Source organism: Neolamprologus multifasciatus, chromosome 20 (genome assembly GCF_963576455.1).
Source record: "Neolamprologus multifasciatus chromosome 20, fNeoMul1.2, whole genome shotgun sequence".
NCBI classification, from domain to species: domain Eukaryota; kingdom Metazoa; phylum Chordata; class Actinopteri; order Cichliformes; family Cichlidae; genus Neolamprologus; species Neolamprologus multifasciatus.
The window spans coordinates 36,264,872-36,291,281 of NC_140458.1; the positions used below are offsets into that span (position 1 = coordinate 36,264,872).

The window sequence follows — 26,410 nt, forward strand, 5'->3', positions numbered from 1 at the left end:
TTCACAAGCATGACTCACACACCAGCTGTCACTATTTAAAGGCATTTGTCTGCACTTAAGTCCAGTGTAGATGTTCACCTGTGTTTGGTCTGTATGTTCACAGCCTCCGACCCCTTTCATGTGAAAGTAGTAAACATTGTTCACATATAGTGTGATGATGGAAATGATTCAGCCTGTGAGGCTGTAAAGGGCCTTCACAGCACATTGGCTTATATGAATTTCCTGGAGAATTTTAAGCAAACCTGCCGTTCGTCTGACTGCTGCTCTGACCCCAACCGAAGCCTAAACTTAATGATTTATGTTACAGGGATCTGTGTTTATGGTTATGTGTGGTCATATCAGAGTTATGTCCCCATGACATGAGTAATACTTGGCACACACACAGCATGGACACTCACATAAAAAATAATCACACTTTCTGAGAAGAGTTATTGATCTAGGCAACGACGCAGGAAATGTCAGGATATATGAAGCCGTGTACATAAATATAAATGCTGTAAATTTCACATGACACCCTGTCTCGCCGGCTCCCTCCCCGTCCTGTGTCTTTGTAGAACCACGAGTTTGTGGACGAGCAGTATTACCAGCAGAGCTACCTGGAAGGCGGGCTGCAGAATTACCCGTCCCGAAGCCCCTCCCTTTCCAGTCAAGACGGCGTGACGGGGACGTGCTGCACCCGGCGAACCAAGAAGCACCACACCCCTTTACCGAACGCCAGCGCCCCAGCACACATGCAGCCTTTGACACACACTCACACGCACCCACAAGGCTTGCAGGAGCTCAGCACCATCCACATCCAGCCTCTCAGCACCAGGTGAGATCAGCACAAAGGCAACGCAGGTCCATCTCAGGCACTCGACAGCTCGAGGGAAACTCTTGAGATGTCTTTTGAGATGTGCTCATTTCCCCGGCTAAGAGAGCAGTTTGAGTGTTTTGTCCTAATTGGAGTATTTGCTGTTACACAGAAAACAAAGAGTATTATACGTATCCTCTCCTGTGCTGTTGTATAGACACGCAAGACTGGGAGTTGATTTTCAGTGGGGTTCAGTACTTCTGGTGTTTGTGTGGTCAAAGTGGTTATATTGCCTTTGTTGGGCTGTTCTGTGTGCAGCCTTTTGTTTTGTTTTTTGGTCGTTTTTTTGTGATGTTTTTAACTATTTTAATTAGTTAAACTTTTTGTCCTTCTGTCTCGTTATAGTTTGGCTTTAGTTTGAGGATTTTTCTTTTTACTTTGGGGAATTATAACCAAATAACACCATTTTCATAGATTGTGAAGGTTTTGTTAACTTTGAAAGGCTCTAAGCTATCACCCCACTGAAACTTGCCATCGGAGAGGAGAGAGGAGGATTTCTCACTCTGTCCTCGGCACTAATCTTCACAAAAAGGGATATTTCTCTGTGGATTGTCCTAATCCTTGCTTGTCTTTCTTAAATTTTCCTTCAGCCGCTCCAGTCTGAACATGCGCGTAGATGAGCCAGCCCCTCTGAACTGCCAGAGCAGCCAGATCACCACAGCAATCATCAGCATTCCCACGCCCCCAGTGACGACTCCGGAGGGCGATGCTCATCTGCCGGCAGGCCCCACCCACCAAAATGTTGTGAAGGTGTCCGCACTGTGAAGACTAGAGTGCAGGCGCGTCACACAGAAAGACAGATTTAAAAGGAAAAAACTCACGGAGACAGACGGAGGGACGGAGGAGGACTGAGAACGACGGAGGAGAGAAAGCGCTCAGTCCTGGCCTGGCCTTGGCTGAGCCTGCCCTCTGCTGGTCATGTACTGTAACGACATGGACTCCCCGTGTGGACGGAGGATGGCTTTTAGATACAGTGTCGTCATGTTAGTGGTTGGCGTTCGTGCGTGTGAAAGAGTGAGAAACACCTGTAGGGAGTCGTTTTAGATGAGCGAGTGAGTGAGTGTCACTGTGCACAAAGCACCTTTCTTATGATTTACGCTTCAGTTTGACTTTTTTAGCTGGAGATGTGAGGAAACCTCAAAGGGAAAATAACAATAATAAGACGTAATCCATAATCCGTAATCCAGCCTCATCGCCCCCTTTGTTTTCTGATCTCTCCATAGATAAATATGAATCCTTTTCAGCTCCAATATTATTCCAATTTGAGTAAAAATTCCAAAAATTTCATATTTTCATATTTGTGAATGGGTGCATGTGAATTTATTTTTTATTTGGGGGGCCAGATAGAGGAATTGTGATCTTTTGGATAGAAGGTGTGTGAGCGTGTTTGTTCCTCAGCTGATTGAAAACTTGTTTCAGTTCTTCTGGACGTCTCTGTGGCTCCGTGTGTGGTATATTTGACTAGCTGCCACTCTGAAGGTTCAGCACACACATTTCTGTCCAAAGTTCTCAGCTACAAGGCTTTTACACGACATGTGCCTGTTCTGCTGGACTTTAAAGATTCGTTTTTTTCTAGCTTTCTGAATCGTTCCCGTTCATTCCCACTTTTCGGCTCTTCCAGCCTGACGGACCTCAAATATCTCGATTCCCTGATGTAGAAACCAAAAAGTCTATTTTTAATTCAGAACCATCACAACTAAAAGCACAAGGCGTTCGCTGAGAATTTCCGACACAAATCTGTCCTGAGCCTGGGATCTTTGTGAATATTGTTAATAGAATATTTTGTAATATTTGACCATTGTTTGGCAGAACCAGTGAAGCTGTCCTCTCGTTCTCTGTCTTTCTCTCTCCACCTCTCTCTCTCGTTGTTGTCCCGTTGTGTCCCTCCCTCCTGTGTGAACAACAGTATGCTTTCATTAGTCTTTCTAGCCGTCGACGTTTTTCTCCCCCAAACTCAGCGGGCATTTTTTTTGAAGTTGTTGAGTATATGTACTCTGTGTGGTTAGGAAACTTGGTGTTTGTACCTTTTGTCCTCCTTGGTGTTTCAGATGATTTATTTACTTTATCTTCTGGAAAAATTAAAGCAGGGAAGTTGTAACGGTGACGGCAGAGACACGAGGACACTGGATGAGCATCTACAGACGTCTGTCACCAAAAAAAAAAGTGTTGTTCTGTCTGTTGAATCCGATATGTATTATTTCTCATCCCATCAAAGTTGACCTTTTTACAAATCTTGAATGTCATGTTTGGGTTCAGAGACCCCAAAGTCTGTCTTCATGTGGATTTTCACCAAGAGGAACGAGCAGACCAACCACCCGCTTTGCTCCGTGTAGATAAAACAAAATGGTGATAAAGAGCACAAGGAGCGAGCCAGCGTTTCACCAGTGTAAGCCACGATCTTATTTCAAAGGCAGTATTTGAAATCGTCTGCAGAACATTTACAGAACCTTGGGGATGCCGTATAAATATAAATTAATCAAAGGGCAGTGATTTCCAAAGAATTTAAATTGTATTTTTAACTGAAACTAGTACAAAGACAACACTTTTATGACCATTTTAATTTGATGCCCACACATTTCATTACAGTAAGAGGACAGCTGTGCTGCATGCACTCTCTCTTTCTCCAAAACTGTAAATGCATATGAGAAATATTCATTTATGAAGTTTTTCCATCCTTTTCTTTGTTCGTGATGTGAGCTTCTCGTTTGAGCCTCCTTTGTACTTCCTTTCATGAGAGTGAAAGATCCAGACTGCAGGCGAGTCGTCTTAGTACCTGCAGACCGCTGATGAAGTTCACACCGAGCACCAGACTGGGGAAGAAATTTAAGTGATTTTGAATGTGCCATGGGTGACAGGCAGGATGGTCGGAGTATTTCAGAAACTGCTGATTTTTCCACACATCCCAGAAAAAAAGAGAAAATATGATGACTCAGATAACCACTCATTCTGTCAGCTAAAACAGGAAACGCAGGCTTTGAAACACCGGGGCTCACCAGAACTGGAGTTCAGGCTGGTGGTGGTGCTGGTGTAGTGGTATGCAGAATATTTTCTCGGCACCTTGTGTTCGAACAGCCCAGCCTGCCTGAGTGTTGTTGCTGACCGTGTCCATCTTCTGATAGCTGCCTTTAGCCACATCACAAAGCTCGAACTGTCTCAGCTGGTTCCTCGAACATGACCGTGAGTTCACTCAAATGATCTCCACAGTCATCAAATCTCAATCCAGGAAAATCCTTTGAGCTGCTGATGTGCAGCCGACAAATCTGCAGCAACTGCCAGATGATGTGGACCAAACTGTGTGCAGCTATTAGAGGTGATTTTAAGCCCATCAAGATGTAGTTGTTGTTTTTTATATTGTTTTTAAGGTCCTCGTTAAAAGAGCTCACTAGCTTTTTATGACTCTTTTAAATGTTTTTGTAACATCAATCATGAAATCGTCAAAAGATTTATTTTTGCGATTCAGAGGTAGAACGGTGGCGTTTCCTGTTACCTCACAGGAAGAGGGTCCTGGGTTCAATTCCACCATGAGGCCAGGGTTTCTCTGTTTGCATCCCTGTGTTTGTTCTCTCTGGGTACTCTGGCTTGATCCAAATTTCCAAAAACGGGGGCTTAGTTTTATTGGAAACTCTAAATTGCACGTAGGCGTGAATGGTTGTCTGTGTTAGCCTTGTGTCCAGGGTGTGCCCCGCCTCTCCCCTGAGACAGCTGGGAAAGGCTCCAGCAACCCTGAAGCAGGATGAGCAGGAATGGTGATGAAATCATCAAAATATTGTTTTTGTTATTTAGAAATATTCTTGTTGTTGTCCTAACGTCCTTGGGCATAGTGAACTCTGGCACATCTTCTGAAACACTCTTCGAACTCGTGACACATTCAAATTAAATTAGTTGTGTTTTGTTGCCTGATCCCCAAATTCCTTCATTTCAAAACCTCTCGTGTTGCCTTTGTATTACTTTCAGTTAAATATAGATATTAAATGAAGAACAAGGAATTGCATTGTATTTGATAATTTGCACAGCATCCTGACGTTGTTGCAATAACGTGTTTGCTCACATGTAGCTGACGATGACTTTGCTGTAGACTGTTTAAAACTACTGCCAAATAGCAGCAAATATTACAAACCTGTTAAAAATATCTAAGCATTTTAAGATGAAGACATCTGAAAGCTTAAGCAGTTTAACATATACATTTGTACGAAGCCTTAGAAAACATGTCATAAGCCATCAGGTGGAGATATAAACATACTGGTACAACACCAGTGCATCAGGTCCTGGTTCTGTGTCATGCTTCAGTTCTGATCTCGAGCATCAACCCCCCATAAAGCTGAAGCTATTCTGCCACGTTGGAACAGGATGTGTTTTCTCTGATAGTCCTAGCAGTGACTTAGTGCTGTCGCTGGTAGTTTAGTACTGTACACAAGAACAACCGCATAGAGGCAGCATTGGTGTTTAGTTCAACTGTGCAGAATTTACATGAAAACATAAAAGCACAGACGGAGCTTTTCTCAGTGTTCTGGTGGGTTAGAGACAGTGTCTTTATATTTACAGCAGAAAGTCTGACTTTGTTAAATCGAGGGTGTGACAGGTATCGGCAGAAGCGAGGCTCCCTGCGTTTCTTTGATTTATTTACATTTGTTGGTTCATTTCCTGCTTCCTGTTTGAGAACAGGTTGTTTTGTGTCAGCTGCTCTTACCAAACGACACAGTTTGAAATATATGTAAACATATATTCTGCTCAACGTGTCAAAAGATTTTTCTTTTACAACTAAAACAGGTCTGTTGTTGTGTTCGTCTCTTTCTCTGTTATGTATTCTCCTTTGTCCTTCTTTCTGGGCTCGGTTTTCCTCTTTGCTTTGCCCTCCTATGCCACCTGTCGTTGTTGAGACTACTGCTGTGCGTAACTTGTCAGGTGTTGGATATTATTTATGACCTTGTCTTGTGTCCCAACTGTGAAACGCCTGATAAAACATCTATATCTGCCACTAATACATAATCTCTGGGCTCCCTTCTTCACCTTTAAATCAATGCTTTCAAGTGTGTACATGTTTACCACAGAGTCGTCTCTTCCAATAGTGCAGTCCCTTTGACCCAAGTGTTCATGTCAAAATATTAAACCTTAAGTCTCGCAGTTGTGGGGGGGAACATCCTGGGAACAGGAAGCTCGTGTTCCTAGGTAACAGAGGAGGAGATGAGGGGATCTATCGGAGGCTGCACACGGGTCAGCACCATGACTGATGTTTCCAGCTGCAGCGTGGCGTTGTTAGAAAACAAAGTGCAAAGAAATTAAATGTTGTGCTCAACTGTTTTCTTTTCTTTGGTAAAACTGAAGCAGTCGCTCATTTCTCTCGATAAATCGACTACCTGATATAACGTCAATTAGGTAACCTGTGATAAATGCTTAAGCTCATCTTTTGTTGGGACTGCTGCTTTCTGATTGGCTGTGGTTAAGCTGTGCTCGCTGTGTTTGAACTATATGGAAAGGTCTTCTAATATTTACAGTGCATCTGAAGGTGAAATCAGCTAAGCTTTAGATAGTAACCTACTTAATCTGGGAGTCCAGTTTTACTTTATTTATGCATCACCAAATCACAACAACAGTCACCCGAAGGCTCTCAACAGGAGGGCAGTTTAATAAGGGCCTACGTCAGGAACTGGGACTGAAGCTGAACTCAGCTCGATATTAATTTGATCCCTTCATAAGCTCATTCGCACAACCCTCCACAACAGTCCCAGTTGATGACAGTTCCCAGTTCCCTATGAGCAGTGTGGCAACTGTGGGAAGGAAAACGTGCATTTTAACAGTAGAAACCTGCAGCAGAACCAGGCCCAGGAAAAGGCAGCAATCTGCTGCAACTGTGGGTGAGTGGAAAGAGACGAGGGCTACGTCCACACTAATGTGTTTTCGTTTGAAAAAAAGCATCGTTTTCTCTCCGTTTTGGCCTCGCGACCACACGGAGACGGCGTTTTCGGTCAAGGAAAACGCAGCGTTTTGAAAACGCTCTCGAAAAACGCTGCGTTTTGAAAACGCTCTCGAAAAACGCTGCGTTTTGAAAACGCTCTCGAAAAACGCTGCGTTTTGAAAACGCTCTCGGAAACGCAGCGTTTTGGAAACGCCCTCTAAAACGCACACATTTGAAAACTGTGCTTTCACGTCGCAGTGTGGACAGCGAAAATTGAGACTTTTTCAAAACGATGACACATTTCAGTCATGTGATGCAGTCAAGTGAAACTAAGATGGCGGAGGGCGTTACACAGCAGTTGTTTTGACAGCCCTGTCAGTCGGTACGTGCTTCAGAGAACTTTTCTTCATGATCTTTCACTCGCTTTTGCACCTTTCTACTTTTGTGTTACAACAACTCCACCTCATTATTAGTCCGTTTAAAAAACCCGGTGCTCTTCCTCGACCTTTTGTGTTTCAACGAGCCAGAAAGTAAATGAACGGCAGATATAAATGAGGGAGGTCGAATCGTATTGCGCTTCACGCATGCGTAGGACTGGAACGTTTTTGGCTCTTTCAATGTGGACGCACAACTCTGTGAAAACAGCTGAAAACGATGGTGTGGACGCGGAGCGTATTCAGACGAAAACGCCGTTTTCAAACCTATCCGGGCTAGCGTGGACGCAGCCGAGAGCAGAGGGTGACCAGACAAAAGACTCACTGTGCCAGAGTTTAATAATTAAATGCCCATAAAAATTATATTTTGAAGCTACTATTTCACACCAAAAAGCCAAGAAGGAAAGTGAGAAGGCAAAGCTATGCCAGATTACACAAGAACCACACACACAGTGGAACAGCATCAGTCATGGATGGCCTCCCCACAGCCCAGACCTCAACATCACTGACAGAGAACAAAGAGAGGGACAGCCAGCAACCAAAGAAGAGTTTTGAATGTCCTTCAAGAAGCCTGGAGAACTTTTCCTGAAGAGTCCTCGTTGCTTAAGAGAGTTCATTCTGTGCTGGAAAATAAAGGTGGTCACACCAAATATTAACTCTCCAGCCTCACATGCTGCATTTATATTTCTATCCACCACTGCACATATTTCCAGGTTTTCTAGCAGGATATAAAGAAATGAGGGATGGCTCCAGACTGTAAGTCATACAAACCAGGCACCATGGCAACAGCAATCACAGCCAGCACTGGTGCCTACAAACCAAACGTAACCTTCACGAGGACCCGTTTAAACAGAATAAAGCAGCTGCACACTCACTCACTCCGACAGCGTTTGGGAGAGTAAATCACCCTCCAATATGAAGAACACACATCGATTAAGATGATTACAGTTAAATGCAGGTGATTGGGGCCTGGGTGGGTCTAACATGCTTTTACTCCAGGGACTAAAGATAATCTTTGAAATGGTTTTTAATGTAGTCAAGAACTACCAGGTAATCCTCTTCAAATCCATTTCAGAGCAGCGAGTCTGAGAGGGCATAGCGTCAGGAGAGGAGGCACAGAGGCCAACACAGTACTGCACAACATTTATCACAACGTGACTGGGAAAAAACAAAACGTGTAATTTATTAGAAAAGTATTTATGACACCAACATGTTATGGGGAAGAAAATAGTGCAACGTATACTCGCCAAAGTGCAAATATGAATCACGTGGCATAGTAAAGACACAAAAAAGCCTGTTCACAGCATCCACAGCTCATTTTTTCATCAGCTCTTCCATGTAGACGGCGTTCATACGATAAGCTGCCATCCAGCTGGAGGCTGCATTATAGTAGCTCCGGTAGCCTTGCTCTTGAAAAGGGGACATGGAGGCGTAGTACTCGTTCCAGGCGCTGCAGCAGGCTCTCCAGTAGGTTTCAGCACACCACTCGTCCTCTTCTTCAGTGCAACCTTCTTTCTTCTCCCTCTTCCGGTCCCTTTTCATCTTTCCTTTCTGATTTTCAGTCTCTTTTTTCATCTTTTTTGATTCTTCTCGGCGTGCGGGGGCCGGAGCTGTCTGATTGGTTCGCCTGCTTGATTTAATGCTCAATGCAGATTCCCGGCTGTCGCGAGGAGGCACAGCTCTCCCACGTGTTGCACACAGTGGAGGAGGAGTATAAGCCCTGGGTTTGGTGGGGCTTGCTTGTTGTGTGGGTGGAGAAGGTGGATGTGTCGTTGCAACCTGAGGCGTAGTGACAGCTCTGTTCTCAGCTCCCGTGGTCTCGTTTGAACTTTCCAGTGTCGCGTCATCTTCCATGTCAGATTGAGAACTGGAAGAACCAGAGGTGGACCTCGGAGGTGAAAGGTTAGAGTTAAGCTGTTCGACATTTCGTGTAAATATTTGCGCTCCATCATCATCAAGTGTAAGATACTCCTTATACCCATCCTCTCTGCCTCTGAACTCTCTGATGATCTCCACCGATCTCCCCGGACCTGTAGTGATGAAGTCCTGGAAGTCCCGCTCGGCCTCCTCAAAGGTCACGAACTTTGACCTGCAGTTCTTAAACGAGCTGAGAGGAGGGATCTTCGGCAGACTGTCTTGGAGCTCTTTTCGAGTCTGTGTCCCCTGAGCAGGCAGAGTGTCCTCTGTGGAAGACATCTTTCTAGCATCCTCTTCACAGACCGCCTCTCGCCTGGGCGTGGGATGCTTCTTCTCTGGCGTTCTTTGACTGCCGGGCGCCGCAGCCCGATCCTCAAAGCAAGCAGACACAGAGACGTCAGGCTTTGCACGTCTTTTCTTCTCTGCTCTGGGGAACAGCCGGGACACCGGGTCTGGAGTGGACGCTTCAGTGCAGACATCCCAGTCGCACGGCTCATCCATCAACCTGGGCTCTATCGTGGCTAAAATGACAGCAGACAGATGAGACCGGAATGACTTTTACCGATTAATATCGAATCAAAAGTAGACGTGAAGAGAAAAGTGGTGCGTGCTGCATGTAAAAGGCCCACAGAGACGTGAACAGGGACTCACATGGCAGCGCAGACAAACTAAGGCCACACTTCTGAGCGATGGCCATCATCTTGTTCTCCTCCTCGCCATGGCAACAGTAGGTCACAGCCAGTCCCTGAGTGCCTACAAGCAAAATGTAATCTGGATGAGGACCCACTTAAATAACAAGAAGGGATAAAGATGAATGCAAGAGTCGCGTATAATGGGATGCACACAAACACACGTGCACTTAGAGAGAGCGTACAGACGCTAAGACTGAATAACCTCAATTCTGGGAAAAGTTAAATGCAATTAAATGCAAATGGCTGGGAACGTTCTGCCTTTGGTGGTTGGGTCAAAATGCTATTAAAAAGAATTTTTTCGCTATCGCAACATTTTTATTTCAGGACAATGTTGACAATGTACCAGTGAATGGCCACTCAAAGGGAAAGCAGCATAACTAACCTTTTCATCAGTTTGTAAACTCTAAGTAATATTCTAGTCTGGGTTTCGCATCAAGCTAATTGCACATCTAAAGAATCGTGTTTCTTCCAAAATGTGAGATGGAGGGAGAATCAATTCTACAAAAAATGATGCAATTTCTCTTCAAACATATTTTGCTGCTGCGGTGCCGTTAGCCACCTGTGCTGCCTGACGTGATGTGACAAGGTGAAAATGCTGAATGTCAAACGATGCTAAAGCAGCGCTGCACACTAACCAAAACGTCCAGCTCGTCCAATTCTGTGCATGTAAGTTTCCCAATCCTGCGGCACATCCAGGTTTATCACCAAGTTGACCTTCTCTGCATCGATACCTCTTGAAGTCTGAAATATTGAAACACAAAGATTACTCATAACGTTGTTAGGCTAACAGAAGAAGGATTTCTAAAAATTCACGTAGACGTGTGGAAGGTTTTTGCATCTCACCAGGTCAGTGGAGATGAGCACCCTGCACTGGTACTGCTTCAGTTTTGACATCGCCTCCAGTCTCTGGTCCTGACTCAGACCACCTGCAGAGGCCAGACACGGCACCTCATTAAATCTGATAACGTCAACTGAAAGTCGCTGGCATGGAAGCATTAAAAATACACACATTCACAACACTGTATGAAGGTCATTTTAAATATGTGCACTGAAACGTTGCCAGGCAACACTGCCAATCATAAACCACCTGCCAAAGTCACACATACAAGATAGTCAAGAAACAAATGAATGAATGTCTAAATTTTTATTGACTCATCCTAACATTACTATTACATAAAGCAGTCTTACCAGAGATGCAAACAGCAGGCAGGCCTTTGGAGGACAGGATGTCTGCCAGGTGCTGAGCCCTGTGGTAGCAACTCATCGCATTAGCATTTTGAAAGCTTTTTTTAAATATAATTAATCCCCAGATCTAATGCAAAGTATAAAAAATATACTTTTTCTTGGCATTAAATGCAACCAGCATCACATACCGTGTGTGTAGGTTTGAAAACACCAGCGCTTGGTTGAAGGGGATTTTACTAAACAGCTCTAGCAAGTGCTGCACCTTCTCCTCAAAAACCTTGTGAGGTAGCGGATGGGACTGAACCAGCTTGTAATACTGCTTCAGACCTGACAGGGGGCGACACAAGCACAACATGCTGTCATTAATTCAACCTGACCTAACAACTTTGGTCCTTGGAGCAGGACGTGCTCTGTCAGTGACGTGAATTAAAAGGCTTCTGAGCTACAGATAAATCCATTTTCTGACATTCACTCAAAATAAGCACAGAGCTTAAAATAGATCCTGTGAAAGAGAAGAGTGTTTTTAAGAGTGCCTTAACTCAGCCTTATTACTGTCAATCATATCACATCCCCCAAGAATGTTCTGTCAGGAAATAATCCCATCAAACATGTCAGTTTTCAGACTTGGTTATCCATGCAGTCTTATTATGTCTCTGTTGCTATGACAGCAATTTAAATACATTAAAAAATGTGAAGAGAGGCCAAAACTCAGGAATCTTTATCTTTTCCATCTATTAAAGTGGGTCTTACCTTTCAGGCCCATGTCACTTGGATTTAGCCGCACAAAGGTGGGCTCTCTCATGTAGCGGGTGAGGTGCTGAGCAAGGGATTCTGGGTAGGTGGCGGAGAGTGCAAGCATCTGTTTGTTCACAGGCAGCGAGGAGAAGATCCAGCTAAAGAGGATGATGGGTGAACTTCAGGTTATGTTGGTTTGTAAATGTGGTTACGCTACGATATATAAACGGCTTCGGTCTAAATGTACTGCTTGAGAAACACTCTGCTCGCTACAGCGGCCTGCTGCTACAGCGGCCTGCTCATGTAATAGGAGTATAATCACAGACGTTGTATCCTCATACTTGATCTGTTCCTGGAAGCTGCCCTCCTCCAGCAGCTTGTCTGCCTCGTCCAGAACAAACAGTCTGATGCTGGCCGTTGACAACATGCCCAACTCGATAAGCTGCTTGATGCGACCTGAGCACACAACCGGAACACTGTCACCGAACAAAAACAACAGCGGCGTGGCGATTACGTGACGTGGCGCTGCCGGCTACTATCCCGGGTTCCTACCAGGTGAGCCCACGGCTACATGACACTTCTTCAGGTGGGTTTTGTCCTGACTCACAGGCCTGCCGCCAATGAAAACATGGCACTCCAGGCCCTCCATGGCACAGCCTATGGCCATGACCACCGAGTGGATCTGCACTGCTATCTCACGTGTCGGCGCCAGCACAAGGACCTGCAGCAGGGAAAAGTGTCCAAAATGGAAAAAACAAAAAGGCTTATACTCGATTGGGAGAAGATTAAGGATGAACAGTAAGAGCCCAGAGCTAATAAGATTACATTTGCTCTACAAGACCAGGTGTACCTCGTCTTTATCAATCATTCATGCATTTGACACTAAGCAGCTTAAATTCAGCAGAAGGCCATCTGCTGGTCATGAAATGATTAAATAATAAAACTTCCCCTTTCCCTCTTCTGATGATGTTTTACTTTAACCGTCCGAGAGCAAACGTAGGTCACATCCTCATAATCAAATATTACACTGACCTGGGTTGAAGGATTCTCCAGGACCAGAGAGTCCAGGGCGATGGTGCAGAACACGCATGTCTTCCCTGTCCCAGACTTGGCCTGCACAATCAAATCTAGAAGGAGAGACTCAGTGAGCGATGCACAACAGGGCTGGCAAATGACCATGACTGGGTGAAGTACTGCTGCCTAATCCTCAGCATCAAATCAATTGTCTCCTACCATGGTTTAAATTAACAAGTGTTTACCTCAAGTACAATGAAATTAAGCACATTCTGCATCAGCGCTGCAGCCGAGAGCTTTTTCAACACACGGGCAACCTGGAAAGCAACTATTCTGAATTTGTACCTCGTAAAGTAAAATGTTTAAAAGCAATAAACGCTTTTGATCCCCAAGAGTGATTTAGCATCATGATGAACAGTTGTGGCATCTATGATAGTCAAAAGAAGGACTAAAGTACTTAAACTGTTTTCTCTGCAAATGATTTAAACTTTTCAACTAATGTGGTTGTTTCGAGCTTTTCAAAATAAAATACTTTTAAATATCCTTTAGAACTAAAAGATTTGTTCTCATTTGGCCATGGCTTTGAGGCAAGTTCACAACAAAGTCAGTGTACAGTCTGAGTGTAGTACAGCTACAGTAGATGGAAACTTGATTTTTCTAACAATAAATTTCTGTGATTATTGAACAAAACAAAAGCAATATTAATAAAAATAGTTAGTAATAATGTTTTGCCACTATTTCCAAAACCATGAAAGCTATGAGGATTAAAAATGAGTCCATCTGATGAGCATTTTTAACCCAATCGAAGCTGCTCTAGTGTTTCGTAATTCAACTAGATTTGGACTCATCAGATATCATAAATGAATCCTTTATTATTCCCTAAAGAATTATGTGGTTACAGCTCCAAGACAATAACAACGGTAACAGACCGAACTAAAAGTTCACAAAATAGAAGAAACTCTCTAATATGTAGCTCAGTTATAAATATCCAGAATATTACACACATGAAATACATATTATTGAAATAGATAGAAGCTGAAAACATTTTTCTAAGGAACTACATTAAAATGTAATACATGATTGAATTATTCAGAGTAAAATAATATTTGGCCATATTAAGCCCTTTTCTAAACTAATAATATAGAAGACCTCTGCAGTTAGGTCGATAAATATTCGGACAGTTACAGGATGTCCCTTGAAGTGTAAAGGGGAATTCCCCTCCAAGTGCTGCAAAACTGACGGAGCACTGCATCACAGTGCAAACAGAAAATGACTCCGAGCATACAGCAGAAGCAACCTGAGAGTTTCAGAGGGCAAAGAAAGTGGAAATTGTTCCTAAACCAACTGTTTAGGGTCTGGGGTCTCACTGCTCATCCTTTTGTCAAACCTCTGAATTAAAGCTGAACGTTTCCCCTTCAAATACATTTTGACAATTTGATTTAAAATTCACAAAAAGCATCAGTGTCCAAATACTAACAGACCTAACTAACATACCCAGCTAATATACCGACAGGTTTTTAGATCAGATACACGATGGTTTGTCTCTACTGCCACGATATCAAATGTAATAACCTTTTTACATTATGTTCTTTTAATAAGTCCAAACCTCAGTTTTGCACTAGTGGCCAAAGAGTCAGGGAAGTATTTTTATTAATTTACCTCAGGGACAGTTATGAGGTGTCCTGCATGAAGGAAAGCTAAAGTCTTTCTGAGGAACACCTTGTACAGAGACGCTGCAGGTAGCTCGTGGGAGGAAGTCAAATTAGATAAACTACCTTTTATCTTTTAGCTCTCATGTGCTTCTATGTCCAGATAATATTACTTCCCGACAAAGGTGTTCATGTGTCTGGATAAAACAGAAATTGGCCGGCAGATTGGTGCGTGCGAAGTAATGTGCCGACTTTACTGGACCAGTGAGATGAAGAGTTGGCTGAGCCCAGAAGCAAAGATTTGGATTTACCTGTCAAGCTGAAGCAAGTCTGGGTTCAGCGTTTCACCCAAAGACACTTCACATGTAGCCCAGAGGAGCTGGGAACCGCCAACCTCCCAGTTAGCAGATGCTCGACCTGATTAGCCACAGCCAAGTTTTATGTCCTAGATTAATAATCTGCACAAATTTGCCTGTAAGTGTTTTTTGATTGCAGTAATAATAATGATAACAATAACTTTTCATATTTATGAGGAGATGCATTGGATCAGCGGACGATAATGAATGGATAGATGGATTTATGAGGCATAATGTCACATCACATTAATCATGTGCGTCTAAATATTTACGACCAATATGCTTTGCAACAAAAAATTTAAATGAAAATACTTTAAAAAGTTGTAAAAAATAATAATAATAATTTTAACTATCGTGTCAGTCATGTATCTGAGCAGACATGCAAATGATAACTGATGGTTAACAGACAGATTCTGATCGCTGATGTATGTAAATGCACTAATGTAAGTGGTTTTATTTCACGTGCATACATCAGGTATTTGTTGCTCTTTTTATAAAATCAATTATAAGTTTTATACACTGAAAACTTTAATATTCCTGCCCCAGCACACACACATGTGCACCCACCGAGTCCGCAGCGGCCGAGCGGGATCGCCTTGAGCTGGATCGGAGACGGCTTCTGAAATCCCGCGGCGGACAGTCCGTCCAACACGGGCTGAGACAGCAGCAAGGAGCCGAAGTCGATGCCCTCCGACAGAATCACGTCTTCGGTCCGTTTTCGCGCTTCGATATCGTGAGCTGCTTTCCTCACGGAGGTAGCCATGTTTGCTGTGCTGTTTACTGCCGGTGACCCGGGTAAAAAGCAGAGCTACCGCTGCGCTTTAGCCCCCTCTAGCGATGCGGAGGGGAATTAATTTCTCTGCACAATCATCTTGGTGTGATTGGTCATTACACACTTTTTGGCAATAAATCTTATATGGTTGGAAACCCTGTTTATTTCCCCCTTAGTGGTGCTAATTTTTTAAGGAAAATGCATTTGTGGGCTGAGCAGCAGAGTTGACTATGTGGGCTGTGCCCACTTGCAAAATCTTCTCTCCCAATGCCAAAGAAAGTATTCTGCTATTGAATCTTGTTTGGTGCAGTTTATGGGATTGAATTTTTGAAGTCTGAAGAGGCATATTAGCAATTTAATGGTTTATTCATTTGGTAGCATGTGGAAGAACCATCTGAGAACCATACCTCCTCCTCATGCTGGTCACCAGCTTGGGCACGTACTGCTGTGGGATGGTATCCCATTCTTTAAGCAGCATTTGTTGCAAGTCAGCCAATGTGTCAGTGTTGGTGACTCTGGCACGAACAGCACACCCAAGCCGACACCAGATGTGTTCAATGGGGTTGATGTCAGGACTGCAGCACACTATCATGCCCACTCTTGAATTCTGAAGATAGTCTCTGATAAACCTCATCCTGTGAGGCCGAGCATCATCTTCTTGGAGAATAGAGTTCGGTCTCAGAAAATGGAAATAATGAATTGGCATTGGTTGGAGAATTACATTGAGATCTCTTTGCATTAACAGTACAGGAGTATTCATTTATGGCAAAAGGTCAATAACCCAAAAGTTCTTATTGGTGGCCTTTAACAGATCAGTGCAGGAAACTGTCTTTGATGAGGTTACAGCCAATGTTAGTTAGTGTCTTAACTCTTAAAAAGGATGAATTATTCATTGAGGTTTCGGAGTTGTGTAGGTATTAAGGATGATTATAAACAGAGACACTGACACTGAGCTCATTCTCAAATGAGCCACTTGTGTCATTAAGTAACTCAATCAGGCTAACATCTCATTAGTTTTTAACCAGAGAACATAAAAAGGCAGGGATAGGTATCCATAAATTACCAGTTTATTCCATTATTGGCTACACAATGTGTGACAAACCAGCAGAAATCCTGTAGACGTATCGGTTGATCCTGTATGAACGTTCTGCATCATTACTCACGAGCAGCTGTAAATTGAGCAATCATGGAAAGTGCCGTCTTAGAGGCTATCAGACAGAATTATTCTCTCCACAATCCGGCTCGGCGGATTTTGTTTTCTGAGAATTGCAAATCATCTGAGGCCTCCTCTCCTCTTACTGGGCTTATTTAGAGGGCCTCGCTTCCCTCTCAGAATATCAAGCACGCAGTATCTGTTGAACAGTTTTGTAGTTGTTCTTATTGCTACATTATTTATCAAATGATTAAAAAAATACTAAACACATACCTGAACCTGCTCTTTCTTTGCCTTGCTGTCAATGTGGCCATTTTAGAGTTAGATGTGTTGGCTCTGACACTTTTCTGTTTATTGTTTTTTACCAGGCATCACTGAGGTTTTTCACACTGTGACCAGATTCTTCTCCTGATCTTCACAGAGCAAAATGGAGAGTGCTGCCGTCCACAGAAACTCTTCCTCATCTAACAGCTCAGCCAACACGGAGCTCTTGTCCCGGACTGGTTACACAATTCTGGCCGTTATCATGGGTGTGTTCTCTGTGGCAGGGATCGTCCTCAATGTGGTGGTGATTGTGGTGATGGTGAAGCACCGACAGCTGAGGCAGCCACTCAGCTATGCCCTGGTTAACCTGGCTGTTTGTGACCTGGGCTGTGCTGTGTTTGGAGGCCTGCCCACCACAGTAACCAGCGCCATGGGATACTTCAACCTGGGACGTGTGGGCTGCGTGTTAGAAGCCTTTGCCGTTTCCTTTTTCGGTGAGTCTACTTTTTCTTTTTCCTCACATAAATAAAAGAAGAAATACCTTAATGTATTCTAGTACAAGTAAAAGTACCTCAAGTAAAACCACCTGAAGGGAATTTTGTTATTTTATGTAAGATTTGCAAAACTGCATCTGAATAAACAATCCAAAAAACACAAGACTTCTGGAACAGTGTCCTTTGGACAGATAAGACTATATTTGATATGTCTGCATATATATTGCACAGTGGTGAAAACCAAATACAGCACAGTGGTGAAGAGGTGATGATTTGTGTTTGTTTTGCAGCGGTGTACCATTGTTGAGACAAATGTCAGTCTGACAGCTAAAGCTTGGCCACAATGTGCCACAGATAAAACATCCCAAGCACTGCAGCAAATCTACAACAGAATGGTTGAAAAAGAAACGAGTCAAGGTGCTGTAGTGACCTGGTCAAAGTCCAGACCTTGCTTAGTATTTCAAATGCACACAGTCTGTGGAAACTTTCATTTTCTCATGACTGCTTTTGAACTTTTTGAGCTTAAAAAAGTTACTTAAAAAGAATTATTTAAGATATTTTGAAGGGAATTTTTTTTGTGTACTGTATTTCATGTATTTATGTAAAATCTAATGTGGAAACTAAAATTTAAAATTATAGTTATTGTCATTGAATTAAGATTAGCATTTGTTCCTTGAAATGTAGCACTCAGGTATAGGACAGGTGTCTCAATAGTGCGCACAAAGTCATAAGTTATTCTGTCTTTTCTTGCAGGTATAGCAAGTCTGTGCACAGTAGCAGTCATTTCTGTTGAACGCTACGTAGTGGTGTGTTATCCCATGGGGGCGGTCCTCTTCCAGACCAGGTACAGCAGTGACCATCAAGATCTCACTTGGGAATGTTCCTTGCTGTACCGAGCATGTCAGACACCATCTCTGTTGTCCTCAGGCATGCAGTTGCTGGAGTGGTACTGTCCTGGGTGTGGTCATTTGTGTGGAGCACTCCACCTCTGTTCGGGTGGGGAACTTTTGAGTTGGAGGGTGTCAGAACCTCCTGTGCTCCTAAATGGCATAGCCGTGATGTTGGGGACATGTCCTACATGATAATATTCTTCTTCCTTTGCTTTGCCTTGCCCTTTTCTGTCGTCATGGTTTCTTACTCACGGCTTTTATGGACTCTCCGCCAGGTGAGCAACAAAGGCTGCGCACACCTTATATTTTTGTTGATTGTACTGAAAACATAAAGGACTCCTCTGCGCTTGAATTTTTTTCCTAGGTGACCAAGCTGCAGGTACCTGAAACAGGAAGCACCAGTCATGTAGAGGTGCAGGTGGCACGCATGATAGTAGTGATGGTGCTGGCCTTCCTGGTCACCTGGCTGCCATACGCTGCGCTTGCACTTGCTGTCATGATGGACTCCAGTCTATATGTTGACCCTGTCATCGCTACCATTCCTGTGTACTTCGCAAAAAGCAGCACTGTCTACAACCCCATCATATACATTTTCATGAACAGACAGGTAAGCTGGTTTGAAGTAAATACAAACAAAGAAAAAGAGGAATTCAGGCTCATGCTGCATGTTCATGACAACCATGATCGTGTGTTTCCAGTTTCGAGGCTACACTGTTGCTGCGGTTCTGTGTGGATGGGACCCCTGGTCCTCTGAGCCGCAAACATCTGAGAACGAGACCACGGTTCCGTCTGTCATCAAGACCCCCAAGAAAGTTGTGCCTAAAAAATCTTTGGAGTAGAAATGTGTAGAAATTATTATAGTCGCACTGTTCTGATTATCAGAACAAAGTCAAGACAACCTCTGCAATGTAGTGCAAGATGGTTTTCACAAATGTAAACAAAATATCAGAGAGTAAAAATGATGCAATGAGCAAGAAGGTTGCACAAATCTTATGTATTAAGGCATAAAAATAACTAATAAAAGCAGCAGTAATAATAATAATAAAAAGATTTCCCTGTTCAGGCAGGCTTCTTTCCTGCCGTCATAACCTTTAATGTCTTCAGACAACAGCACAACATCTTTCTTGTCCTCTGTCATTGATATTGTAGATGCTGTCATTGCTTTTTATCTCTTTTAAAGAATAAAAATACAGTTACATTAATCAAGAATAGAGATTAGAATAGAGATTGCACAACTCCCAGTTTGTTTACAGACATTATTTAAAAGATAAAAAGATAAAACCTCACATATGTGAGCAGAATAGCCTCTGTTTACCTCAGTCTGTCGGTCAGGACCTGAATTATCTCTCCTGCTGAAACACTGGCACACTTTTTGGGTAAGCCTCTTTTGCTTTCAGATGTGGTTTGATTTTTTTGTGGCATAGATTCAACATAGAGGAAACATTTCTCAGAGATTTTGGTCCATATTGCCGTGATAATATCACACAGTTAATGCAGATTTGACGGCTGTACATCCATAATGCAAATTTCCCATTAGACCTCATCTTAAAGTTTCTGTTAGATTGAAACAGTCTACAGTCAACTTGTCATGATCAAGAAACCAGTTTGATATGATCTGAGCTTTGTGACACGGTGTGAGCAGTCATCAGAAGATGAATACACTCAGACTCCAAATGTGCCAAGAAAATATCCCCCACGCAGTTACACTGCCACTATGCACACCAGCTGTTGATGCAAGGCAGGATGAATCAAGGTTTACATTGTTTCTGACCCTGACACCTGAATGCTGCAGATGAAATCGAGACACATCAAACCAGACAAAGTTTTTCCAGTCAATTTGGGTGAACATGTGCAAACTGTAGCACCTGGTGTCAATCTGCTTCAACGTTCAATGTGTTTTGTGCATTCAGAGACGCTCTTCAGCATGCCTTGGTAGCCGAGTTACTGTTGCTTGTTCTTAGCTGCAGAACAATCAGTTATTTAGGTTACTGTTGCCAGTTTGAAGCGACCTGTCCATTCTCCTCCAACATCTGGAATCAACAAGGTATTTTCTCCCAGAGAACTGCTGCTCACTCTCTGTCGACCCTAGAGATGGTCATGTGCACAAATATCAGCAGCTGGTGAATTACTCTGACTAGCCCATCTGGTGCTTCATGCTACAATCAGAGCCCCTTAAATCATTCTTCCCCCGTTCTCATGCTCGGTTTAGCTTCAACAGGTCGTCTTGATCATGTCTACATGAATAATTGCATTGAGCCGCCGCTATGTGATTGGCTGATTAGATAGCTGCAGTTAAATAGGTGTAGCTAACAAAGTGACCTTAATTTTCACAATGAAGAAATATACGCAAAAGCTAAACTAGAAATTTGTTTTGCTGCAAACTGCTAAAACCCTGTGAAAGTAATAGTAAAGAACACTTGATAGTAACGTATATTCAAAAGATTTAAGACAAGAAAAAAGTAATTAGATGATTTTTAATATTTTATTAGGTATACACATCCTCTTTGCTTCTTAAGGTCTGTCCTTCTATATAACCTTTATGGCTTTCATTGATTGAAAAACATAAAATAAAATCAATCAAAATAATCAGTGTCTTGTACTCATTTTGCAACATGATACTTCATTTCAGCCTTTTGGATCCAGCATGTAAAAAACAACTAAACCTGTGATAAGTTATGTCACAGTCTGATCAGTCACAGTCTCTCACGCCTTCCTAAATAAACACAATGCAATCATACCCATCCTAGTACCATGGCTTTATTGATTACAGAAATATTGCTATGACTGAAGAAAAGCCCCCCCCACCCTCCCAAAAAAAAGCCAGAGTGTTAATAGCTGTATCAAACCTGTACACTTTAGTATATACAGAGTGGGGCACCATCTATGTACATGCTACATACTGTCACACTCTGGGAAAATAAGTAGTCCTTCTGACGGTTACTGACATGTGATCATTTTCTGAATCAGTTTTATCAAAAGAAAGATGCAGAAATGACCGTGTCAGTGCCCGAGGTACAGGAGAACCCAAACTAAAACCACAGGCCATCTCACAGATACAGTACATGTTAACAGCAGGTTTGGGTGCGTGAAACAGTTGTGTGCTTGAACACCTGGTGCTTGGAGGACTTACTTTGGTCCTATTTTTCTTTTATGGCAGCCTGTAGTAATAACAGCATGAAACAACAGTGTGTCTGAGCGCTTCAAGTCCTGTTAAATACTCAGCCAGTTAGACGGGCTACACGACAGTTTCTGCTGTATTACACACGTATTGGATAAGTCAGACTATCTAGTCCCAGTGCTGCCTGCACACACTTCTGTCTTCGTGTACGGTACGGTCTCCAGATGGTGTTTGGTGTAGAGATCACGCGATAAGGTCATAATGTCTCATGCAAAATTTAAAGGAGGTATTCCTTCTCCAGCAGCAGCTATTTCATATACCGATTAAAACCACTGGTGTTCAATACAGAAACATGCTTAGAGAGATGGCAAGAATAGACATGGGTAAGTTAGTCTCTTAACATCAACATCTGGGTCAAATAAACAGAGAACGAGTGACAGAAATCGACAGGTTGATGCTGATCAATTGTACCTTGCATACAATTTAAGCCAGCTTTGCAAAGGGTTTCAGGCCACTTCTATCAGGGACATACAAGACCATCTGTACCTAACACAGCATCCACAAAACAACACAAGGAATAAGTCCTGAGCTCAAGGAATGTGCAACACGTCCCCAGCCAGTCACCTACTGTAAAGACTGAGAACAGCATCCTGGAATTATCTTTGCTTCTGACAAGTAACACATATGATCATATATACAACTTAAAAAAATACAGAGTTGGGATGGAAAAGTGGGGATGATCCACTCATGATCTAAAGAGGCAAAATTGGGTGCAAATACGAGGTGTGATCAAAATGTTCTGAGAGCCTGTGCATAAAAATCAAATGTCCAGAATAAAATTTACCCATACAGGTCACGGTGTGTGCAATCCGCTTCCATCGCAGCCTTTTGATCGCTGCACTGAAGTCTCGTTCTGACCACACAGTGCGCACTCTGAGATTGCACCATGGACTAAAAACTTCTGATAGAAAATATAAACTTCTGTTTCAAACTGACACAGATGTTGTGCGAAGGATCAACCCTGAAGATGAGACCCGGGTCTGCAGCTTTTAAAAGGAGTGTTGAAGGCAGCGTGTCAGAGGAGTGAGACTGGGAGTTCCCTACTGTAATGTTCTACTGTAACGTCCTGAGGAGCCTGATGGGGAGTCCATCTGAACTGCAGTGCATACCAGTGTACCAGCACGTCTTGGCTAACCAGTACAATCGCCGTGGGTGAAGGGTCGTCGCTTTAAGGAGATCCATGGAATCATGGAGGCGCAGGTATGGGGCTAACAGAACTGGACCTCCAGTGAGACAGCTTCCTGTGCACCTCTGCACGGCGCTGAACGCGGTCCAACGCGAGATTGGCCAGCTTTGGATTTTTATGGACATGTCCTCAGGACTTTTTGATCACATCTTATAGAAGAGCTCAACATTAATACCTGCACACCAGACAACAAATCCGGACAACTTCTGAGTCAAGGCAAAGAGGAGGGAGGTGTCTAATAATGAGCAGGTTAGGATTTGTACACTTTTACCTCCCTTCAACGATAACTTCCTCGTGTATAGAAACAGGAGCATCTTGTAGTGTTCTTTACAGCATATAAGAACGTGACAAATATAACTTATGTCTACTACTGGTGTGTGGATTGCTGAGTGTTTTAACTGCAGTAACGATTTGTGCAACATATCTGTGGTGAATTGCTTAAATTTTTTTGTTGTTTTTTGGTTTATCTGTTTGGGTCTTCTTCATTTCAACATCACTGGTGTGTACTTAGCGTCCTACTCTGCTTCAGTGACTGATGAGGTATCATAATGACAGCCACCCGGACCTCTAATGAACAATAAGGTGCAAAAATCTACCTCTGTAAACTCCAACGATCTACACACTTTCAAGTGAGCGTCAGCATGTGAGCGTGTTTTTAAGAGAAGACGGACAATGACAGAAAAGCAGAGACTGATTGCATTTAAGGGTTATGTAATAAAGGGCTGAGAGATCAGGCGAGGGTTCAGAGTTGAGGTGCAATATTTAGAGTTTGGATTCAGGCTGAGGTGTGGCATGAAAAAGCTTCTAGTTCTACAGCTCAGTCTCTTTATATACAGCAATAGTCTGAAAGAAACAACATGAAAGAGAAAGTCGGGCTTCCACCTTTCTCTTTCTTTTCATTCAAGTCCGTTCGAGACGCCTTTGTCCTCAAACAGCAAGGTCAGCTCACATCCTGAACACTGCCCCATACTGGGCAGCAGTAGTAGCAGCAGCAAGGAGACTCATATACTCTCCGACTTTTCTTCCAGCATCACACACATTTTTTTTCTCTTTTTTATGTTTGGGTTTGAGCCGAGTCTTTATTTTTAAGAATGAAATCTTCAGCCTTAGTTTTGTGTGGGTTTGTTGTCATTTTGCAGTGTGTGTGTGTCTGTGTGTGTCTTTTTTTTCCTGTCAGTATGTATTTATGTGGCAGGGTGCGTGTGTGTCACTCCTTCAGTGTGTAGGCGGCAGGGTCAGTGGATGACAGGCTCCACGTGTCTCCGTCCTCCTCATCATCACCGGCACTAAAACAGCACACTCTGCCTCCTGCTCTTCCCTTGGGCTGAGAGAGAGAAGACGACAGGGGAGAGAGAGTGAAAAACAAACAAACATTTGGACGTGATTTGGACACTCAAACATTGTAAATTTCACTCCATGCCAGCGACGCACAATAAATTCAGTTGGGTCCAGAAACACTGGATACGCTTTCATGAACAGCAGTTTGTTTCAGTTTGATTAATCGCACAACTTAAACTTAACCAATCAATCAGTCTAGAAAACATCACAACACAGTGAATCTGTGCTACACCTTTCAACTAGTTGATAAACATTAATATTTTACTAGATTGCAAACCTACAAATCATCCAGTCATTTTCTCTGCATTGATCACTCGACTGACAGGTTTTCTAGGGGCTTGATGTTCATCCTGTTAGCCTGAGAAGGTTCAGTGAGGGTGTACATGTGCTGGCAACGCCGGGCTCAGTGTGACAAAACCATCTTCACTGAGCTTGCTCTGTGTACATGGTTGCTGCTAATGACACTTCTCTACTGGAAATTTGAAGAAATATAATAAATTTAAAAAGAAACCGTTTGCGTAATGCTGCTTAAGCTAAATCAAACTCACCAAAAGTATAACACACAGCACAGCAAAACACTCAAATCCATGCTAATTTAAAAAGACTTTTGCACACAAAAGTCAAACAAACCCAAACACAAAACCCTCACTTACAGATGCTACATCTCTCGCTGCAGAAATCTAAGCAGGACTGGAAAAAAACAAAAAAATCGAATGACCCCCCCGTTCTCTTATGGACAAACCGTTGCCCCTTTGATTCCCTCACATGAATATTAGGAGTGGCTTGCTCTGAGAAAAAAGAGGATTAGTGAAGTGAAATCTGAAGAATGCTTGTGGGAACAGGAATGTGAAGAGGAACAAACAAAACACAGACATGAAGCTAATAAATAATATGTTGTTTTAGTTGACAGGGTGCAGGGAGGGAAGCTAGATATAATTAAATGCCGTTCAGGAATGGTCTTATATAAAGTGTGTTTGCAGCAAAGCAACGGTGCTGACAGAGAAGAAGAAAAAGGCCCGGTGGCAGCCAAACAAAAAGAAAGAGAGAGAGAGATTACACATGAAAGAGACTGTATTTACCAGAACAGTAGGGCCACTCAGCCAGTGGAAGTAGAGGAGAGATTGTGACTCTGAGCCCTGGGATTGGCTGCCTCTCTCTGGAAGTACTGCGAGGGTGCAGAGCCTAGCTTATTGGCCATCGCTTTTTTGGGTTAGGGAGAAGGGGGGAAGGTTGGGAATATTGAGGTGTTACGGAAGAGTTGGAGTAGGGTACACAAGGGAGATTAGAGAAAGGATTAAGGAAAAGATGAGCAGTGCAGAAGAAGAGCGCATGGGCACCAAAGAGAAGGGACAGTTTATCAGAACATGACAGCGAGGCAACAAAAGCAGAAAAACACAGATACACAGACTGAGACTGTGATACGGACACAAACTGTGAAATCGAAGCAAATGTCGAAGGCACTTCAGGTGTGCAGAGTAAATGTAGAGAGGCTCAGACAAAGGCAACTCTCCCCAGCTGCACTTCAGCAGCCATGCGAGGTTTGGTGGACTTGTTTGTTTATGTGACTTCAGTGAAGCTGAACATACTCTAAAAGGGATCTAAGGCCACTTTAGCGTTTCTGTACTGCTGTACTTGAAGCTGACTCAAATGCTAACGCTAGCATGGCATCACAGTGAAGTCTTTAATGTCAGTCACAGATAAAACTGTCAAGATTGTGCTATTTGCTTCCACTACTCGTGAATTTCATATTGCTTCTTAGTGAATGTGCGATGTTAATACTGGGGATCTGTGTGTGGTGAAGGCTGAACCTGGTAATAGACCGCACCGTGGCACGAGAAACGACAAACACTTAGAGACAGAGCGAGAAGAGGAGGACGACAGGGAGCAAGTCCTATCCTGTATCATACGTTTATCTCCTGATTTCTCTCATTTCATCCCTTCCTACTGTTTTTGGTTTTTTTTTATCTTGAGCACTTACATGACTCTGGGTAGACTGAGGATCTCTTCCCGGGATCTTTCTGGAGTTGAATCCCTTTCACAGAGAAGATGGATGCAGCTAAAAAAGAAAAACAAAAGAAAAACAAGCAACACAGGTTAGGTGGGACAGTGTTTGTGCAATTAATGTGGATATTCAAGTCAAATTCATGTACTTACTGTCAGCCAGAGTCTGAACCTGTTCTCCAAGACATTTGAAATAAGAGTGTTTGAGAGCATCCTCAGCCAGTATCCGCTTCTTTGCTTCAAACTAGGGACACATAAAGACAAAATCATTATGGTGTGCATGATCTGTAAACAGCAGATAATTGTAATCAATGATGTTCTTTACCTGTAAGAGTTTTGAGAGCAAGTCATGACCTTCGTTGTCTATCCTGTGTGACAGAAAGCAGAGAAACAAATTAAGAGCGGA

At 43.0% G+C, this 26,410-nt stretch overlaps 4 protein-coding genes across 14 annotated transcripts in view; 2 read left to right on the top strand and 2 right to left on the bottom strand.

The window, feature by feature from the left end:
• LOC146495508 (A-type voltage-gated potassium channel KCND3-like) overlaps positions 1-13,191 on the top strand; it is a 119,003-nt gene extending 105,812 nt beyond the window's left edge. For all 3 annotated transcript variants that reach the window (XM_085146178.1, XM_085146177.1, XM_085146179.1), the window contains 2 exons: positions 555-814; positions 1,444-13,191. In XM_085146178.1, the coding sequence (XP_085002304.1) occupies positions 555-814; positions 1,444-1,618 (435 nt within the window). In that variant the 3' untranslated portion in view covers positions 1,619-13,191. The remainder of the gene's footprint in view (positions 1-554; positions 815-1,443) is intronic.
• Positions 8,495-15,548, bottom strand: ddx20 (DEAD (Asp-Glu-Ala-Asp) box polypeptide 20). Its single transcript, XM_085146170.1, has 11 exons — positions 15,296-15,548; positions 12,742-12,836; positions 12,262-12,430; positions 12,051-12,165; positions 11,725-11,867; positions 11,163-11,301; positions 10,978-11,036; positions 10,633-10,715; positions 10,425-10,530; positions 9,749-9,850; positions 8,495-9,618 (listed from the first exon to the last, which is right to left on the bottom strand). Exons 1-11 carry the CDS (start codon positions 15,489-15,491, stop codon positions 8,495-8,497), a joined length of 2,331 nt encoding a protein of 776 aa, XP_085002296.1. The 5' UTR covers positions 15,492-15,548.
• A 60-nt stretch (positions 15,549-15,608) lies between these two features.
• On the top strand, positions 15,609-21,107 carry parapinopsina (parapinopsin a). Of its 2 annotated transcripts, XM_085146194.1 has the most exons (5): positions 15,609-17,411; positions 18,165-18,255; positions 18,339-18,576; positions 18,666-18,908; positions 19,000-21,107. In XM_085146194.1, exons 1-5 carry the CDS (start codon positions 17,081-17,083, stop codon positions 19,138-19,140), a joined length of 1,044 nt encoding a protein of 347 aa, XP_085002320.1. In that variant the 5' UTR covers positions 15,609-17,080; the 3' UTR covers positions 19,141-21,107. The 2 variants fall into 2 exon arrangements, with proteins under 2 accessions (XP_085002320.1, XP_085002319.1); XM_085146193.1 differs by having other exon boundaries at positions 18,666-21,107.
• The window catches only part of LOC146495512 (cyclin-dependent kinase 17-like), a 40,136-nt gene continuing 34,490 nt past the window's right edge, over positions 20,765-26,410 (bottom strand). For 6 of the 8 annotated variants that reach the window (XM_085146183.1, XM_085146182.1, XM_085146181.1 and 3 more), the window contains 5 exons: positions 26,330-26,372; positions 26,158-26,248; positions 25,982-26,059; positions 25,083-25,203; positions 20,765-23,989 (listed from right to left, as the gene is read on the bottom strand). In XM_085146183.1, coding sequence (XP_085002309.1) covers positions 25,100-25,203; positions 25,982-26,059; positions 26,158-26,248; positions 26,330-26,372 — 316 coding nt within the window. In that variant the 3' untranslated portion in view covers positions 20,765-23,989; positions 25,083-25,099. The remainder of the gene's footprint in view (positions 23,990-25,082; positions 25,204-25,981; positions 26,060-26,157; positions 26,249-26,329; positions 26,373-26,410) is intronic. The other 2 variants (XM_085146185.1, XM_085146188.1) reach the window with 1 other exon arrangement.